Consider the following 20011-nt stretch of genomic DNA (forward strand, 5'->3'; position numbering starts at 1 on the left):
GCCTCCCTCCTGTATGCCCTTCCCCCCTTCCTGCTTCTACACAAAGTCCTCAACAAGATCAGAACGGACCAGGCGCTAGTCATTCTAGTGGCACCTGCGTGGCCCAGACAAACGTGGTATCCTTACCTCCTCAAAATGACGGTGACGGACCCGTATCCCTTTCCTTCCCACCACGACCTCCTCTCACAGAACCATGGTCGGACCCTTCATCCAAACGTTCTCAAGCTCCATCTCCATGCCTGGCTCCTTCATGGCTCCAGGATGCTGAGACTGCCTGCTCGGAAGAAGTGAAAGACATTCTAATTAATAGTAGAAGACATTCCACCAGGAAAACCTACCTGTACAAGTGGATTCATTTTTCCCACTGGTATGCTCAAACCCACGCAAGCCCCACCACACCTCACTCCTGTACATACCTTATTGGACTACTTACTATCCCTGAAACAGTCCGGCCTAGCACTTAGCAGTATCAAGGTTCATGCCACCGCCATAGTGGTTTTTCACCATTCTAGGCAGGGCGCTTCCTTTCTCGCTGACCCACTGACCAAACGCTTCTTTAAGGGTCTGCAGAACACCTGTCCTCTTGTCCGTCCCATTTGGGACTTGAACCACGTTCTAAAGAGTCTGACGAAACTGCCATTTGAACTAATAGCTACTTGCTCCTGGTCTCATTTGTCTATGAAAGTAGCCTTCCTCGTCGCCATTACCTCTAGCAGGAGGGTGAGTGAGCTTGCGGCCTTGATGGCCGATCCTCCATACACTGTATTTACAAAGGACAGGGTGATACTTCCTCCCAAAAGTACCCTCCCCCTTCCACATGAATGAACCCATACACTTGCCTTCTTTCCGAAGCCGCACGCGGACCCAATCCAGACTGCATGGCACACTCTTGATGACTGACGAGCTCTGGTGTTCTACATAGATCGCACGAGGCCGTGGCAAGCCTCACCTAGACTTTTTATCTCTTACGCTGAAAGATCTAAGGGACAAGCAGTCTCATCTCAAAGAATTTCTAAATAGATTACATCCTGCATTCAAACTGGTTACACCCTATATGGCAAGAACTTACCTGGAACTATCACAGCTCATTCCGCCAGGGCGGTAGCTTCCACGACCACTTTCCTTCATAACGTTCCACTGCAAGACATTTGCAATGCTGCTACCTGGTCATCCGACCACTCGTTTGCGCAACACTATGCTCTTTCCGCTTCCATAGCATCCTCTATGGCAGTTGGACAGCTGTGTTAGCCACAGTTACTACCACATGGCTCCAAACCCACCTCCGCGAGCCGACAACTGCTGTGTAGTCACCCAGAGTGGAGCACCCACGGGGACCACTCGAAGGAGAAGAAAGAGTTACTCACCTTGTGCAGTAACGGTGGTTCTTCAAGATGTGTCCCCGTGGGTGCTCCACTACCCTCCCTCCTTCCCCTGCTTGGAGCCTTATACTCTAGTGGGTAGAGAAGGAACGGAGGAGCTGCACGCGCAGGCGCCCTTCAATTCCAATGACACTAGAGGGCGCCATGCGCCTGCGCGGCACGGCAGAAACGGCTAGAAAAGTCTCCGGTCGCCGGCGCGAGGACGCACCAGCGCCCAGAGTGGAGCACCCACGGGGACACATCTCGAAGAACTGCCGTTACTGCACAAGGTGAGTAACTCTTTCTTCTCTTCACATTGCATTGCATCCAAAATGTCAGGGCCTTAGAGTCACAAATTGCTTAAGGCAAGATGTTAAAATCCTGAACCAGTTGCTATGCTAGGTATCTGAGAAATACTTATGAAGAAGAAATTGAGACTCCATCTACAAGTCTCTACTGATATTGCTGGAAATAATTTGAGAAAAACTTGCAAAGTAGATTTCCATTTTTCTATTGGCCAGCCTTTGGGAGGAGGGTATTGTTGGTTTGGGTCCCAAATAATCCTTTAAAATTCCAAAACTTTGGTTTTGACACTTCCACTTCTACTTATTATAGTAGTCTAATATTTAAAACTCTCCTTTTCTTTTCTATTTATATGATTCACTGCTCACTGCTTTCTGTAGTGAGGTGAGAACTTGTGCTGCAGAATGTGAAATTTCTTACCTAATTTTCTTTTTGTTAATAGGGATTCCTCTCATCAGTCCACTGTACTAGTCTGATAAATAACTGTCGTACTATTTGTAACCATTTTTTCTCTTATTAGAGAATCAGACATGAATTTGCATGACAATTAGTTATAATATATCAAATATGTGCCTTAATGCTACTAATAAGTTGCTGAAATATTTCCGCAGCTTTGAAAGAATAGTACTGATTACCTGAATTGAAAGATTAGGTTTAGTTCTGAAATCTTCAACAATTATTTTGAACTCTGTCCAGATCTGAAATTAACCCATTAGTAATGAATTCTGTTTAATCCACTGCATCTGTCAGAGTGGGACTGAAGGGATAACAGTATGCTTTACTGCGCTTACAATTATTTTTGCAGGAAAGACAGTCACTGATATCACTGTACACTATTTATATAAAATTGATATAAGTCAGCGGACTCATTTTTTAGCCTTGATTATTGAGAAAATAAAATGGTGTCTGTTTCAAACTACCTATTTTTTCAGATACACATAAAGTATTTCATGGTCCCTTTTGATAAAATATTAAATCAACAATATACAAAGTGTGCATTGTAACATTTATTATTACTTACTGAATTAAAGGTGCCGCAAACTTCCCAAAGGGCTTAAAGACTGGCAAGCCTTTTTAGACCTCAAGAAAAGAATAGATGATTTTAGTGAGTCATGTCCACTGTTGGAAATGATGACTAATAAAGCAATGAAGCAGAGACATTGGAATCGCATTGCTGAAACAACAGGACATCAGTTTGATGTGGAATCAGATTCTTTTTCTCTTCGAAACATCATGGAAGCACCACTTCTTAAGCATAAGGATGATATTGAGGTAAGTACTCACATTGTTTTTGATCCTTCATTTTATCTTTTCAGGAAAGAACAAAATAGTAGTTGTATAAAAGTTGTATTTATGATGCACATAAGGACTTTTTGATTATGAAATAACACATTATGATGAAATAATGCATGATATGTTCGATAGTTGTTGTCCACTATAGAATCATAGAAATATAAGGCTAGAAGAGATATCAAGAGGTCATCTAGTCCAATCCCCTCTGTGCTGGAGCAGGTCTGTAGCCGGTTTGACTTCTTCTGCCTTCGGGTAAGTGGGCAGCCACTCCGCCCCAGTGCACTGGGGACATAAAACAAAATCCCAAGTCACTAGTGCAAGCCCAGCCTTCCTTCAAGGTGAGCAAGATGCAAGCGGTTTGGAGCCCGGCCTTAGTTCACAAGGGCAACAGACAAAGTCAATACACAAGCCCAGCCTTCTTTCAGGGTGAGGCAGTAAGCACAAACAGTTAGTATCGATGCCCAGCCTGGGTGCAGGGTGGGTGATAGGTGAACTCAGTCAATATACAAGCCCAGCCTTGGTTCAGAATGGGGAAGCAAGCTACACAATCAGTTTATAAGTTCCAGAGCCCCAGCCTTGCATCAAGCAGGAGCAATACACACCCAGTCAGGGGGCCCTCACCCTGGTGCAGGGCAGGGCAGCAAACAAACAGTTAGTCCAGGTGCCCAGCCCTCAGTCGGTGCGGGGCAACAAACAAATGCAGTCTCATAGTTCAAAAAAGGGCCCTAGCCCTATTTCAGGGAAAGGCCACATATATCAGGTTAACAGTTTGGCAAGAGGTGGGGGGAAAGGAAGGGAAAGGGGGCCTGTCCTTGTTTCAGGCAGGCAGCAAACAAAGTCGAGGAGGCCCTGACCATAGGACAGGGCGGGGCAGTATACAACCCTGTTAGTAGAGGCGCCTGGACCTGGTGTAGAGTGGGGCAGCAAACATAAACAGTTAAACAGTAGGCAGTAGTTTGTCTCCTTGCTCAGAAGGAATGCAGGTTGCTTACCTGCAGTGGCGCAGAGGGGGAGACTGCCATCCAGTAGGTGGGGGCAGAGGAGACACAGGCCCGTTCGCTCCACTGCGTCCCAACTCAGGGCCCTAGCAGTAGCAGTGCGATTGGCTGCTGGGTCAGCAGGGGCTCCAGCCTGAAATGTGCTGACCGGAGGTGATTAACAGGCCTCACTATTCCCTGGGGGTATGTCTATACTACCACCCTAGTTCGAACTAGGGTGGTAATGTAGGCAACCGGAGTTGCAAATAAAGCCCGGGATTTGAATTTCCCGGGCTTCATTTGCATCTTGCCGGGCGCCGCCATTTTTAAATGTCCGCTAGTGCGGATTCCGTGCCGCGTGGCTACACGCGGCACGGACTAGGTAGTTCAGACTAGGCTTCCTATTCCGAACTACCGTTACTCCTCGTTCACGAACTCCCAGCAGTTCAGGGTGAGTGGAGGAGCTCCCTCCCACTCACACTCCACTTTGCCCTTCCTGACAGTCTTCCTTCCCCCCACCCCAAACTGTGACTGTCCCCAGACAATGACTTACCTCCATCAGGATGTATCCAACAGTAGACCTGCCCACTCCAAATTGGTGTCCCACGGAGCGGTAGCTGTCAGGGGTTACCAGCTTCCAGAGGGCAATGGCGACCCTCTTTTCCACGGGGATAGCGGGCCGCAGGTGGGTTTCTTGCCATTGCAGAGCAGGGGCGAGCCAGGTACACAGCTCCCGGAAGTTGCGTAGCCACTCTTGGTCATCCCAGATCTCCATAACGAGCCTGTCCCACCAGTCAGAGCTGGTGTCAAGCCTCCAAAAACGCCTGTCCACAAAGAAGTTTGGAGGCAAGGGCAGTGGGGCTGCATGACAGACGATCCCTTCATACCTCTGGTCTGGGTCCAGATGGGGAAGTAGCCTCATGACTGTCTCATGCAGATGCAGCAACACTTGCAGTATGATGGCATGTCTGCCCAGGGACAGCTCTGGCTCCATGCCAAAAAAAATGGGTCTCAAACAGAAAAACCTCCACACAAAAACCTGCTGGGGTGTCCCAGGAAGCTGAGCACTCCAAACCAGCACTGCAATGCCTTGCTTACCTCCTACAGGGACAGCAATGGCAGCTGCAGAAGCAGAGCAACGGGTGTTCAGGGGTGTCCCTTTAGCCACGCGTCTCTGCAAAGGGCAGGCAGCAGCACCCGGAAGAAAATGCTGCCCCCATGTCCTGGCAGAAGCAGTTCCGGGTGGCTTTTAATTTCAGAAGAGCGTCCAGCAGTCAGGACGCTCTTTTTCGAAAAAGCGGATCGATTTTCCGATCCGCATATTGTAGTCTAGACGCGCTTTTTCGAAAGAGGCTTTTTCGAAAGTATCTTTTGAAAAAGCCTCTTTCGAAAGAGGCTTGCAATCTAGACATAGCCTTAGAGAATGAAGATTAAACATTTTTTTGATTTTTTATTTTTTTTACTTTTCAGGATATCTGCATATCTGCTATAAAGGAAAAGGATATTGAAGCTAAATTGTCTCAGATAATTGAAAGTTGGGGAGGCCAGAATTTGAGTTTTTCAGCATTTAAAGCAAGAGGAGAGCTACTGTTAAAGGGAGCTGAATCAGCAGAGATTATTACACTTATGGAGGACAGTTTAATGATCTTGGGCTCTTTACTTAGTAATAGGTAATTCTTAAGAGATTTTTTGTGGATTTGCTAAATTTTGTACATGGTGATAAGCATTATAATTAAGTTAGCAACCTTATTACTAGACTGAAACTTATTTGGCAATAAACATGGATGAAATGTTACTGTTTTGTTTGGATGTTGGTGTATTAATAATGTTACTGCAGATAACTTCTCGCAGTTCACACATCTACAGCAATCTACTCTCTTGATATATTAAATAAACTAAAATGTATTTATTCATTTTTAAGAGCTCATTTTTGCTGTCTGTTTTATTTCACTCCCTCTGCAAATATTATACTTTAAAGTTATTCTTGTTTCTCATCCCTGGTTTTAGATATAATACACCATTTAAAAAAGATATTCAGAACTGGGTATTCAAACTGAGCACGTCCAGTGATATCATTGAAGAGTGGTTGGTGGTGCAAAACCTATGGGTTTATCTTGAAGCCGTTTTTGTAGGGGGAGATATTGCAAAGCAGTTACCACAGGTAAATCTATAATAGTTATTCATATTTATATTCTAAAAACTTATCTAAATAACAGTTTACAAGAGATGGTATTACCGTGTTGATTAAATTATGTTTAGGAAGCAAAACGTTTTCAGAACATTGACAAATCATGGATAAAAATAATGCAACGAGCTCATGAGAATCCTAATGTTATTAACTGCTGTGTTGGAGATGAGACTATGGGACAACTTCTGCCTCATTTACATGAACAGTTGGAGGTGTGTCAGAAGTCACTTACAGGGTAAGAATTTTTTTAAATATAGATTATCATAAATATATAAAGTCAGTAATGTTTTAATTTAATTACCAGTCAAACAGTTAAAAGTATTAAAATAGAAGTTAGTTAATAAGGTTGTCACATACACTGGTATATTGTACTCTGAGAGTAGTACTGAAATCTTCATTTAATTATTTATATTCAAAACTTCTTAGGCAATAGTTATGGCTAGATAATCTCCAAGAATATGAATATGCACTAGTAACATTCAAAGGAGAAAGTTTTACAACAGTAAGCATAATTCTTCAGATAGACTTAGTCTTCCAAACTATCTTCCCACTTCTTAGATGTACTTTATACAATTCTGATATAAGGAAGGGTATGTCTACACTGCAAAGTTAATTCGAAATAACAGCTGTTATTTCAAATTAACTTTAATAGCGTCTATACATGCAAACCGCTATTTTGAAATTAATTTGAAATAGTGGAGCACTTAATTCGAATTTGGTAAACCTCATTCTACGAGCGGTAATGCCAAATTCGAAATAGCTATTTTGAATTAAGTGCTGTTTAGACACTTAATTCGAAATAGGGGACATCCAGCCCTTCCCAGGGAGCCCGGGTGGCCACTCTGGGCACAACCAGGAAAACTTATTCTCCTCTCCCCGAGCCCTGGAGCCATTAAAGGGGTAGACCCTGGCCACAGTGCCTGTGCCAGCTCCAAGCCTGCCAGCCCAGAGCCAGCAGTGGCCACCGGGGCCCCTGACCCAGGGGCCAGCAAGCCACTGGCAGCCAGCCCTCCACCGCTCCCCAGGAGCAGTCTGCCAGCTCCCAGAAGCCTGACAGGGGCCGGAGAAGGCGGGCACCTTCCTGGTCCAGGGTGGAGATCATGGACCTTATTCAGGTTTGGGGGGATGCACCCAATGTCCATGATCTTCGCACTAGATGGAGGAACGTGGCTGTCTATGGTAGGAAAGCTGCCAGCCTGGCCATCAAAGGCCACATGCGAATCCAGGAGCAGGTTTGCATGAAAATCAAGTTGGTCCCTCCCCCAACCCTGGGCCCTGACCTTCCCCTCCCCGTTCTTCCCCTGCTTCCCCCTCCCAACTCCCTCCTCCCAGGTTTCCCCTCCCCTCCCCTCTCCCACCCTCTCTTTTCCCCACTCCCACCTCCTTTTCCCAGTCTCCCCAGAGGTTCATCCTCCCCCCCCCAGTTTTGTTAAATAAAGACAGTTTGTGTTTATGAAAAAATGTGTCTTTTATTTGACATCAGGAAGGGGGCTAGGGAGGGGTAAGTGGAAGCACATCAGGGAGGAATGAGGCATGAGCCCCCAGTAGGGAGGACTGGGGTGGCTCTGAGATGGTGGACGCTCTCCCTCAGGGCCTCCTGGATCCTGACCGCTCCCCGATGAACCCCTTGGAAGGCAGCCTGCAGCAAGTGCAGCTGGGCTGATGGCAATGACCCCACGAGATGCACCAGCATGCCCAGAGGCAGCTCTGGCTCCATGTGGCCGAGTGCTGTGGTGTCCCGAGTGCAGGCACTCAGGGCACTCCAAGACAGGACTGCTTTGCTGTCCCTCATCGAGGTAGACAAGCAAGCAGGGAACCCTAAGAACTGTCTGTCCGGGGTGGGGGTAGGGTTCCTTTAAACATGGAGTTCAGTTAGTCTCCGGCAGCAGCCCCACACACTAAGTCCTAACCTGATGCCCTGCCAGCAATCGTTCAGACCAGCCTTAACTTTGGTTCAGGGTCCACTCAGTGTGGACGTGCTAATAGCAATACGCTATTTCGAAATAGCAATACGCTATTTTGAAATAGGTTTTGTGTGTAGATGCGTTAATTCAAATTAGCTTAATTAATTTGAATTAACTATTTCAAATTAAGTTAACTCTAATTAACGCTGTAGTGTAGACGTACCCGAATTGAATGGACACAGAGCTTTAGCTTCTGAAGTCCTAAAATAAGTTTAAATAATTTGATGAACTGGGGCCTGTGAGCCTGTTCTGAATATTATTTGTTGCCAGCATCTATGGGATAAGTTTATACTATTTGGGTGATGTCCCCATGGATGCTCCACTGTTAGTGATGGAACATACCAGATCCACAGATCAGAGATTTTTTGAGCAGTTGTCAGCAGGCTTGCAGTGCTCTCACTTCAGCACCCTGCACACATGACCAGACCCTCGCCCCTTCAGTTCTTCATTTACCACCTTTGGTCACAGACAGAGCTCTTTGTTCTCCTCAGCCTTTCATTCTGCTCATGGAGATAGTCTAGATATTCTTACCTTTTCCTCAGGTTTTTTTGTTGTTAGCTGTTCATCGTTTGATTCCTTAAATTTTTTTTAAAAAAATCTTGTCTGTTTCTAATGGAGTTGCCAGCAGTGCCTGTATTTGCTTCTTCAAGAAGCCAAATAGCACTTTTACCCTCCCCTCCCTCCCCTTGTTAAAAAAAAACCCATAGAAAAATCAAGGAGGGAGGCAAAAGAAGATAAGAAGTGCAGACTGACAATCCAGGCAATTGATACTTCAACAACGCTCGAGCCTCACACAGACTCCGTAATGCCAGTCTTGCCAGGCTTTAAGAAATGTGAGACATGCCATGAGCCAGTGCCTGTCTCAGACATACATTCAGCCTGCATACACTGCTTAGGGGAAGCTCATGTGCCCCCAAAATGCAATCATTCTGCAGCCTCATTGCCAGAGCTAGAATAGAGAGGGAGCCCCAGCTCCACAAGATCTTATTCGAGAAGGCTATTCAGTGTAATGAGGACTCTCAATCTTCTCTGCCACCAGACAGGCTCCTAGGAAAAGGGCTGCCTCCCCGCTACCTCATAAGAGGTCAGAAAAGAAACCCTCCCCAACAAGATCATTGCCACCCCGCACCTTGTCTCCCAGGGTGAGCAAAGGGGATACACCAGACACCTCTGGCACCTCAGAGCCTAGGTCACAACCTGGCATCGCTACTGTGGCAACTCACATAACGTTGGTGCCAATGAGATCAGTATCAGCACTGGAGGGCTCTAATTGGCAAGCACCCATGCTGGTGCCGGCGATATTTAAAGATGCGGCACTGAGAAAAATGGCACTGTCAGCTAAACAGCCCACACCCAAAGGGCACACACTGAACCCCTGCTTATCAGCACTGGAGTCAATGCTGCCCCCTATTCCGCTCACCAGGACAGGAGTCAGGCACACCACATCTCACCAGCACCTGAGATAAGCGGCAGACAGCATGCTTCCCCCACTCTCTCCAGGGAGGTTTCCCCAATGCTGTTCTCACCATGTGCATCCCCATGATATATGAGGCCTCCTGTACTTTCTGAGCATGCGGCCTTTGCTGAAGACTACCAGAGGAGTGTTTTCTCATCATAGCACTCCTCCCCTACTACTTCTTGTCATCTCTACTACTATCATGACAGACCACGATACCCATCGTGGTACTTGGAACGGCCATATCCTTCACCCCACTACCCTCCCTGCTGGTTGCCATGGGAGCTCTGGGGTCCCAGTAGAAGATAATCCATAGCTCTGTCTACTCCACCCTTGCTCTCCCATACCATCCCAAAAACTGTAGAGGAGGAGGAGGGTCAAATCCTGGATGAACAACTGAAATCCTAAACCCAAGGGACCGCCCTACCGATAACTCATCATCATCCCCTGATGAGGCTGTAATTTCAGAAGATACCCACCCTACAGATGATTTGAACCAATTCCAAGAGCTTTTCAAGAAGGTAGCTGTGAGTCAAGATGTTTGTCTACAGTAGGTCAAGGAAAACAACACTGCCTCCTCAGTAACAACTGCCCTTCCTCTCAGGGAAAGATTGAAGAGGCCATCGAAGAGGCCATCATGGAAATCTCAAATGAAATTTGGCAAATGCCCACTTGTATTCATTCAACCAACATGCAAGAAGGCCAACAGGAAATACTTTGTCCCTCCAAAAGACTTAGATTTCCTTTTCTCATAACCACAACTAAATTCCTTGGTTATGGACACTGCCAATCACCATGCAAAAGCTCCTTAGTCCAGACCAGTACCTAATGACAAGGAGCACAAAAAGTTAGACCTATTTGGAAGAAAGGTATACTCTTTGAGTACATTACAGCTAAGAATTGCTAACTGTTCCATACTGCTGCCGAACCATGTCTTCGATAACTATTCCAAAGTTACTGAGCTCATGGAACATCTCCCAGACTCTAAAAAACCCATACTCAAACCAGTTATTCATGAAGGACATGCCATTGTCCATACAGCTCTGCTCTCCTCAATAGACATAGCTGATACAGCAGCTAGAGCAACTGCCACAGCAATGGTAATGAGAAAAGCCTCATGGCTTTTATCAGTGGGAGTGCCTAAAAAGCTCCAGTCAAAGGTGGAGGACCTCCCCTTCAATAAGCACAGCCTCTTTGAAGCTAATATGGATGAGGACCTGCATAGCAGCAAGGATTCCCAAATCACACTTCGAACACTCAGCATGTATACCCCTCCATAACATTGAAAACATTATACTCCATATAACAGAAAAAAAGATAGTTATTACAACTGCACAAAGCAGGAACCTTATGAGTACAACCGGTCCAGGCAACAACCCCGGAGAAAGCACCCACCTCAGTCTTGCTCCTTGGGTTCCCAAGCAACTAAGCAGCAGATTTGAAAAGTTGTTTGAGGGTCTGCCCGACCTCCCCATCCATCCACTGCCAACAAGCCAGCACCATCTGTTCATCCACAGACTACATCCCTTTTACCACCAATGGGACTCTATAACATCAGATCAGTGGGTGCTAGAAATCATCCGCACAGGATATGACATCCCCTTCATATCGCTTCCCTCTCCCGTTCCCCATCCCTCTTCAGGGACCCCTCCCACAAAACTCTTCTCAGAAATTAAATCAATCACCTCCTACATCGAGAGGGAATAGAGAGGGTCCCACACAAGCATTTTGGGGAAGAGGATTTTACTCCAACATTTCCTGAATCAGAAGCACACAGGGGATTGAGGATCCATACTGGATCTCTAGAAGCTAAACAAATTCCTGCAGAAACAATTATTTAAGATGGTAACACTGGCTTCAATTATAATGGCATTGGATGAAGGTGACTGGTTTGCAGCCCTTGACCTAAGAAGGCATATTTTCACATTGCCATACACCCATCACACAGACAGTACCTTCAATTCATTGTAGGCACTGACCACTTCCAGTACAGGGTTCTACCTTTTGGACTGTCCTCCGCCCCCCACCCCAGGTCTTTTCAAAGGTCTTTGCTGCAGTCACAGCCCACCTCCGGTACCAGGGGGGTCATCATTTTTCCATCATTAGATGACTGCCTTATGACGGAAACAGATGACTGTTTCCACAGACCCATGTGGAAACAACCAGCATGGTCTTAAAAACCAGTCATCTGTTCAGTCATCTGGGCCACCTGATAAATGAACAAAAATCAGTCCTGGATCCTGCACAGTGTATAGAGTTCATTAGGGCCCATCTTGATTCATTAGCGGCCTGAGCCTATCTTCCACATCACCTCTTCACTGCGCTATGAGTTCTCATAGCCATATTATCCATGAGTCCTTCCACTACAATACTTTCCTGCCTCTAATTGATGGCCCACGTGGATGCCACTACTTACGTTGTCCAATATGCATACCTTCATTTCCATGCCCAATAGCACTGGATAGTATCAGTCTATGAGCCGTCTCATCATCCCCTACACAAACAGGTCACTATTCCCAAGAAGGTAATATACTCATTGAAATGGTGGCCACTACACAGCAATCTCCTAGCAGGTGTACCCTTTTACCAACCCGAACCATCAGTACAGATCACTACCAATGCCTCTTTCCTTGGTTGGGGCATAAAGCTGCACCAGCACGTTGTTCAGAGCAGATAGGTGCCACCTGAAAATGCACTGCATATCAACCTTCTCAAAATCAGGGCCATGAGAAATGCTTGCAGCTACTTCACCACCATCATCACCAGCCATGTTGTTCATATACTTATGGACAACATGATGACACTGTTTTATATAAACAACCAGAGAGGGGCCTGCTCCAGATCCCTCTATGCAGAAGCAATGCACCTTTGGAACTGGTGTATTCATCACAAAATAACCCTCAAAGCATCCTACTTACCTGCGGTGAATGTCAGGGTGGACTCTCCAAGCCGCACTTTTTCTATTGACCATGAGTGGGAAAAACACTCAGCAGTGCCTGCCTCCATCTTTTGCTGCTGCGGGTATCCATCAATAGATCTCTTTGCAATCCCCAACAATGCCAGGTGCCCCCACTTCTGCTCCCGAGCGGTACTGGGCAAGGGATCCTGGGGCAATGCATTCTTGATCCACTGTAATGAGGTGCTACACACCTTCCCTCGCATCCCTTTTATTCCCAGAAACCTATGCAAGATCCAGATTGCAAGAGCTCAAGTAATTTCAATAGCCCCATCCTGGTCCAGACAAACCTGGATTCCATACCTACATTCAATATTCATAGCACCACCTTATTCTCTTTCATCCCGTCACGACCTCCTCTTCCAGGTTGGGGGCAAACTGCTTTACGTGCAACCCCATACTCTTCACCTACAGGCTTGTCTCATCTCTGGTTCCACAGATCATAATCCCTATGTTCAGAACAAGTGAGAACTGTTCTTCTACACAGCAGGAGGCCGTCCACCAGTGCCACTTACCTGCAGAAATGGAAGCGGTTCTCCTCTTGGTGTCAGCAGGTGCAAATTGATCCTCACAATGTACCACTTCGTTGTATCCTTGACTACATATACCACTTTGAAACTGGAGACTCATCAATCTCCTCTCTCAAGATACTCCTTGCAGCAATAACGGCCTTCCACAAATGGATAAACTGATTATCCATCTATGCACACCCCATTACAAGGAGGTTACTGATAGGTCTTCAGAATCTCTACCCTCTGCATAGAGCTCCAGCCCCTACCTGGGACTTGAAGTTGGTTCTAGACTATCTCATGAGACCTACCTTCAACTCCATGGTGACTTGCTCACTTTCATTCCTTCTAATGAAAGTGCTATTCTTGACAGTTATTACCTCGGTAAGGAGGGTTAGCGAGATAAGAGCCCTGATGGTTGAACCACCGTATATGATCTTCACAAGGACAAAGTGACCTTCCAACTGCACCCAACATTTCTACCCAAGGTCAGCATGGCATTCCATGTCAATGAGTCCATAGTATTACCAACATTTTTCCCCAAATCTCATGCATCCCCCAAGGACGCTATGCTACATGCCCTGCACATTCGCTCTGGCCTTTCATATAGATAAGACACAATCATTCCAGAAGTCGCTACACCTCTTCCTATCCATTGCAGCACATTCCAAGGGCACAACAATTTTCGCGCAATGTATCCTCAGATGGATATCATCATGTATTCTGCGGTGCCATTTCTCCACAACAAACCATTCACAGTCCCCTCAAAGGCACATTCCACCCATGCTACTGCAACCTCCATGGCTTTTCTAAGCAACGTGGCCATTAAGGACATTTACTGAGCAGCCAAGGTCATCAGACCACACCTTTGCCAGGCACTATGCCATAGTGCCTCAACTGGCAACGGATATGGCAATGGCTACAGCAGCCTTATCTTCAGCCACCAAGCAGTGACTCCAATCTCCACCATTCATGTCGAGTACTGCTTTGTAGTCTCCAACAGTGGAGTACACATGGGGACATTACCTGAAGAAAAAAAGAAGTTACTCACCCTGTGCTGTAATGATTGTTCTTTGAGGTCCCCATGGGAGCTCCACAATCCTCCCTTCCTCCCCTCTACTCAGAGTCTTAGTGACTTGGGCATAGATGATGAACTGAAGGTGGGGTTGGGCCATGAGTGCAAGGTGCCAAAGCAAGAGTGGCAGTGACACTCTCCACACATGTGGCCCACTGACAACTGCTCAAAAAAGCTTTGATCTGTGGCTCCAGGATGTTCCATCACCAACAGTGGCGCACCCATGGCGGAGGGGGGGGGGGTTGGACACCTTAAAGAATTGTCGTTACTGCATAGGGTGAGTAATTTCTGTTTTGGAGCTGGAGGTGACATTTCCAACTTTCACAGACACCCTTATGTTAGCTGCATGAAGCTAGAGTACGTCTAGCAACTACATCACGGGCAACAGTGAGCAATGACATGAGCTAGCCACTGGGGCTACATTTAGACTGCATCCCTCTGTCGACAGAGGGATGCAAATCAAGCACATCGAAATTGCTAATGAAGCAGGGTTTTAAATATCCCATGCCTCATTAGCATAAACATGTCCGCCGCTTTTTTTCGAAACAGCGTTTTTGTTTTTTTTTTTAAATGGCAGTCTAGACATGGATCTGTTGAAAATAAACCCTTTTTCAACAGATCCTGTATTCCTCAAAAAATGAAATTTACAAGATCTGTCGAAAAAGGGTTTATTTTCGACAGATTCACGTCTAGACTGCCATTTTTTTTCAAAAAAACTCGGTTAAAAAAAAAGCGGCGGCCATGTTTATGCTAATGAAGTGCAGGATATTTAAATCCCTGCTTCATTAGCAATTTTGATGTGCCTAATCTACATCTCTCTGTCGACAGAGAGGTGTAGTCTAGACACACCCTCTGAGTGCAAATCTGCCTGGACCCTATAAGATATACCTATAACTAGCCTATGCTGCTGCTCTATGCCACCCATTCTGCCATAGCTACACTACTATTTTTAATACTCTAGTTAATCAGAACTAATTTAAGGATTTCTACACAAGCTCGGAATCACCTTCCTAGTTCCAAGTGTGGATATAGTCACAACTTTCCATATGTCTCTGACTTCAACACTGAGGAAAAGCTTAAAAAACAATGAATAGTCAACAGCACCTTAAAGACTAACAAAACATGTAGCTGGTATCATGATGTGATGGCTTATGATACCATCTGCATGTTTTGTTAATCTTTAAGGTGCTGCTAGATTCTTTGTTGTTTTTTTAAGTTTTTCCAGTTACGACTAACTCAGCCTCTGAAGCTTTTCAACATTGAGGCTATGTCTACACTGCAGGCTTGCACAAAAACTTGTGGAGCGTCTACACTACACGCGTGTTCTTGCGCAAGTAAATTTACAGTAAAGCATCAGAAGAGGGGGCTTCATGCGCAAGAGTTATTCCTCTCCCCACGAGGAATAAGCCCTCTTGCACAAGAGCTCTTGTGCAAGAAGGCAGTGTGGATGGGCAACAGGGGTTTCTTGTGCAAGAAACCCCTATGGCTAAAATGGCCATCAAAGCTTTCTTGTGCAAGAGAACATCCACACTGTCATGGACACTCTTGCACAAAAGCACATCTCTTGTGGAAAAGCACATGACAGTGTGGACGCGCTCTTGTGCAAGAACTTTTGTGCAAAAAGTTATTGAGCAAGAAGCCTGCAGTGTAGACATAGCCTGAGGTTATGTCTATACAGCAATTAAATACCCATGGCTGGCCTGGGTCAGCTGACAGAGTCCCAGGGCTTGGGCTGTGTACCTATAAAATTTTGGTGAATACATTTGGTTTAGAGCTGAAGCCCAAACTCTGGAACCCCTTGGGAGATGAACATCCCAGAGCCCAGACTCCAGCCTAAGCCCAAATATCTACACCACAGTTTTAAATCCTGAACCCTGTAGCCTAAGTTAGCTGCCCCAGGCCATCTGAAGGCATTAACTGCAGAATAGACATATCCTAATGGTCCTTTTGTGCCGAAGAGCAAGAATCTATACTAAACTATTTACTCAAAGAATTACATATAGTTATTGATAAGCACTCTTCCTTTCTATGCATTAGCACATAGCAGGGTGTAAAAATTCATTTATTAAAAATATTTTAATGTAAATGCATTTTTCTTTCTAAAACATTTACAATTAAACTTCATATTATAATAAAATCATTTACATATATAAAAATTATTCAAGCAGTATCTGTTGTGCAGCTGAAATATTAAAGAAAGGCAGGCTACTGAACTAAGGGAAACTACTCATTAAGCCTCTGCAATCAGAATTTGCTGAAGTGTCAAAACAGCTTTTGACAGAAGCAGCCACTTCTGTAGGCAAAGAAGGAATATTTTCTTTTATTTCAGTTTTTTCAGCTAGTGCAGTTTAATGACTAAGTTCATTCAGAGATGAGAAGCTGATTTGGTATTGAAAATGCAGAAACATTTGTTTTTTCTCTTCCAAACTGTACATGAAAGTGAGGTGAGAGTATAAGATCTACTCATTTTAAAATCTTGAATGTCTGGGTGACCAAAAGTAATTAGATCAATTGACTTACTGCTGATAATATTCTTTTTTGTTTATGAGTTTATTAAACAAAACGTGTTATGATAAATGTTGTGTTTTCTGATCTATCTAGCACAGTTAAATTTTATTCAACTAATAAACAAATTGAAATGATTTTTTTTAAATTAACAGAACTTCAGCTTGACACAAAAAAATCCATCCATATACATCTTGACACAAAAAATTAATCAAGTAAATATTAAAATTAAAAGAATAAAATTAATCTAGTAATTAACAAATGTATTATTTGCCATTTACTAACATAATATAACTATAAATATTAATAATTTGAATAAATATGTGTTAAACTTTGTAATTGCCTAAATAAGTGTGTAAAATACAATATCTTCCTGGTCTGCAAAAAAGAAACACCAATTTAGTGCAAAGGCTGTGTTTAGTTGCATAGCATCATGTTTTAATGGTTACAAACCAATATAGTTATTCTCTTTTAAGAAAAATAACTGAAAAGTACAAAGACAAAACAGGAGCCAAATAAATTACTTAAACCAGTATTCCCTGATTTTAATTTAAATCATGATTATAAATGGTGATTTAATTTAGTTTGCTGGCATATAGTATTGTGACAGTAAACTATCGTTTTTGGTATTTTAAGCCCTGATTTGGGAAAGCATATGCTTAAAGTGTTATCCCAAATAAAGATATACTCAAGCATGTGCTTCTTTTTCTAAATTTAGCACTAAAGTTATAGGTATAAGAAGGTTGAAGAACCATTTTTTAAAAAATGCTGCAGTATTTTACAGTCTGATTCACAATTTCATGCAGAATAAATTTTGTAACAAATATCTTGCACAATATTTAAGATACTTAGAGAAGAAAAGGCTGCTGTTTCCCAGATTCTTCTTCATCTCTGATCCTGTCCTTCTTGAAATTCTTGGACAAGCAAGTGATTCCCATACCATTCAGGTAAGTCTTATGTTGACTATTTTAAAGTTTGAAGGCTTTTTTTGTTAGCATACTAGGAAATATTCATATAAATAAAATATGCAAAAAGCAAAAAACAAATAATGAACTCTAAACTTAAATTCTTCTTGCAAACTCAATTCAAAACAAGATTATCCGCTACTCCTTGGAATTTAGATTTTACTTTAAAACAAGCAAACACAGAAAGTAACTTAAATTCCCTAACATTTAGTGCATTGTGAAATCCTGCTATGTAATCTGTGCAGTATAAAACACCATTTGTGAAATTCCTTTGTAGGCTGAAGTCAATATCTATTTTCTAATATGTCTGCTAATATTACATTTTAAAATTTAATTTCTTTCTGAATTATCCTTCTAGCCACATCTGCCTGCCGTATCTGACAATATAAATGAAGTGCAGTTTCACACAAAGGATTATGATCGAATACTGTCAGTCGTATCAAGAGAAGGAGAGAAAATTCCAGTAATACTGCTAATTTCTTATCATTCTATTACTAATTTAAATATTTTCATTATTTATTTTTTCAGTAACTTTATTATGTGAGAAACCATTCTTTTGTTGAATGCACACAAGTATATGGTTAAATTAAGTTAACTATATTATTTGAAAAAATTCTGAGACTAAATTTAACATTTTTGGCAACATTTATTGATATTTAAAATCAAAACCATAACTGTATAATATATATTACTATGTTGTAAACAATAGGGATTTGGTAACTACATATAATTATGTACATTTAACGTATATTTATTTTTTCAGTTGGACACTCCAGTGAATGCAAAAGGACCTGTAGAACTTTGGTTGCTAGATTTGTTGCGCATGCAGCAGTCTTCATTACACTGTGTAATTAGGGCAGCATTTTACCAAATTAGTGACCCAGGATACCAATTGCTTAACTTCCTTTATCACTTCCCAGCACAGGTAAGAACAGAGTATGTGTATATATGTATATGACGATGATGATGATGACCAGGGCTCGACAAATCACTGAATCTACTCACCCGTAGGGAGTAGATTTCAGCTGGTCACTCTGTTCACCGGTGGCGCGTGCATGCGTAATGCAGGTCTTGCACATGCGCAGTGAGGGGCTGGTGAGTAGGTTTTGCCACCGTTTGTCAAGCCCTGATGATGACTATCACTCATTGCCGAGTATGATCCTCTTCCATGGGAGTTGTGGACACTCAGGTGACCGATAAGGCCGATCCTTGAACCACAAGTTCTGTGTACAGTGAGGACAGGTGTTTCCAGTTACAGCCGACACTGTTGAGACTAGAAGCCAGTCTCCCTTTTCTCCTGTGCCTCTTCTCCTCCTCAGCTTATCAGCAGGCAAGTTCAAAATGCCGGGGAGCCATTGCATAGGACTTCTCTCCATTTTTTGAGTGAGCCTGGCTGAGTGTCTCCCAAGTGTCCATGTCAATGTTGCACTTCTTTAAGTTATCCTTTAGCAAGTCCTTATAACGCTTCCATTGTCCTCCCACGATACAATATCCTTCTTTTAGCTGAGAAAAGAGGATCTGTTTTGGGAGGCTATGGTCAGGCATCCTATCTAGGCTGTTTCCCACTCTAGCTCTCTGAGTGCAGAAAGTGAGGACCTGCAAGACACCTTAAATACCTTGCCTCTGTGGCTCTGTTTACAAAAACTCCCCAGAGTAATAGATTCACTGACTTTTGGAGGTAGCTGCCATCACCAAGTGAAACAAAAGAGTCCCCTTTCTACTTGAACCCAAGAAGGAAGCATTGGACTTCTTCCAAAGGGATATCCCCAGGCTCTTTTACCACAAGGGAGCTTGGGAAAAAAAAGAAACTAAACTGAAGTCTCTGGTAGCTGACTGTTACGGGGTCCAGGCTCCCCCTCCCCCCGGGCATGCCCGCCGCCCCGTTCGCTGTCTCAGTCCCTCCCGGTCTTCATTACTGTGCCCGGTCGACCCTCTCTTCGGTCGCCCAGATGATCCCTCGAGCGAGGAGGTGAGGGGGGTCCGGGCCCTCCCTTTCTCCAGACCCCAGCCCAGGGCCCTAAGGTGGGGGAGACTAACCTCTCTCCCCCAACCTGGCTGATGGGGCACAGAGCCTCAACACATCAGCCCGCGGGCTCCAGTCTGCACCCGCCCTGGTCTGCTTCCTCATGCCCTCGCTCGTTTGCTCGCTCGCTCACTCACCAGTCGGCTTGTCCTGCTGCTTCCGCGTGCCTCTCAGTCCCTTCATCCGGTGTCCTCTTCTTCGCTGCCCCCTTCCCTTCTGACTCTGCATTTTTTATACCTGGGGAGGGTGCCGCCTCCTTCCCTCCAGAATGCCTGCACCAGCGCTCGCCCGCGGCTCCACCCTCTCCTCCCCAGCTGTCTCCACTCACCCCCGGCGTCCTCCTTCCCGCCAACCGCTCCGAGGCTGGCGGGGTAGCGCTCCTCCCCCATTGCCACCGTCTCCCCCGGCATGGGGGGCACTTCCCCCGCGGTGCTCGGGG

At 44.5% G+C, this 20011-nt stretch overlaps 1 protein-coding gene across 3 annotated transcripts in view; it reads left to right on the forward strand.

Moving 5' to 3' along the window:
- DNAH8 (dynein axonemal heavy chain 8) overlaps window positions 1–20011 on the forward strand; it is a 615913-nt gene that overhangs the window by 298025 nt on the left and 297877 nt on the right. For all 3 annotated transcript variants that reach the window (XM_075925079.1, XM_025186355.2, XM_025186358.2), the window contains 7 exons: window positions 2693–2933; window positions 5402–5601; window positions 5939–6092; window positions 6191–6354; window positions 17429–17531; window positions 17908–18012; window positions 18313–18474. In XM_075925079.1, coding sequence (XP_075781194.1) covers window positions 2693–2933; window positions 5402–5601; window positions 5939–6092; window positions 6191–6354; window positions 17429–17531; window positions 17908–18012; window positions 18313–18474 — 1129 coding nt within the window. The remainder of the gene's footprint in view (window positions 1–2692; window positions 2934–5401; window positions 5602–5938; window positions 6093–6190; window positions 6355–17428; window positions 17532–17907; window positions 18013–18312; window positions 18475–20011) is intronic.

Source organism: Pelodiscus sinensis, chromosome 3 (assembly GCF_049634645.1).
Source record: "Pelodiscus sinensis isolate JC-2024 chromosome 3, ASM4963464v1, whole genome shotgun sequence".
Taxonomy (NCBI): domain Eukaryota; kingdom Metazoa; phylum Chordata; order Testudines; family Trionychidae; genus Pelodiscus; species Pelodiscus sinensis.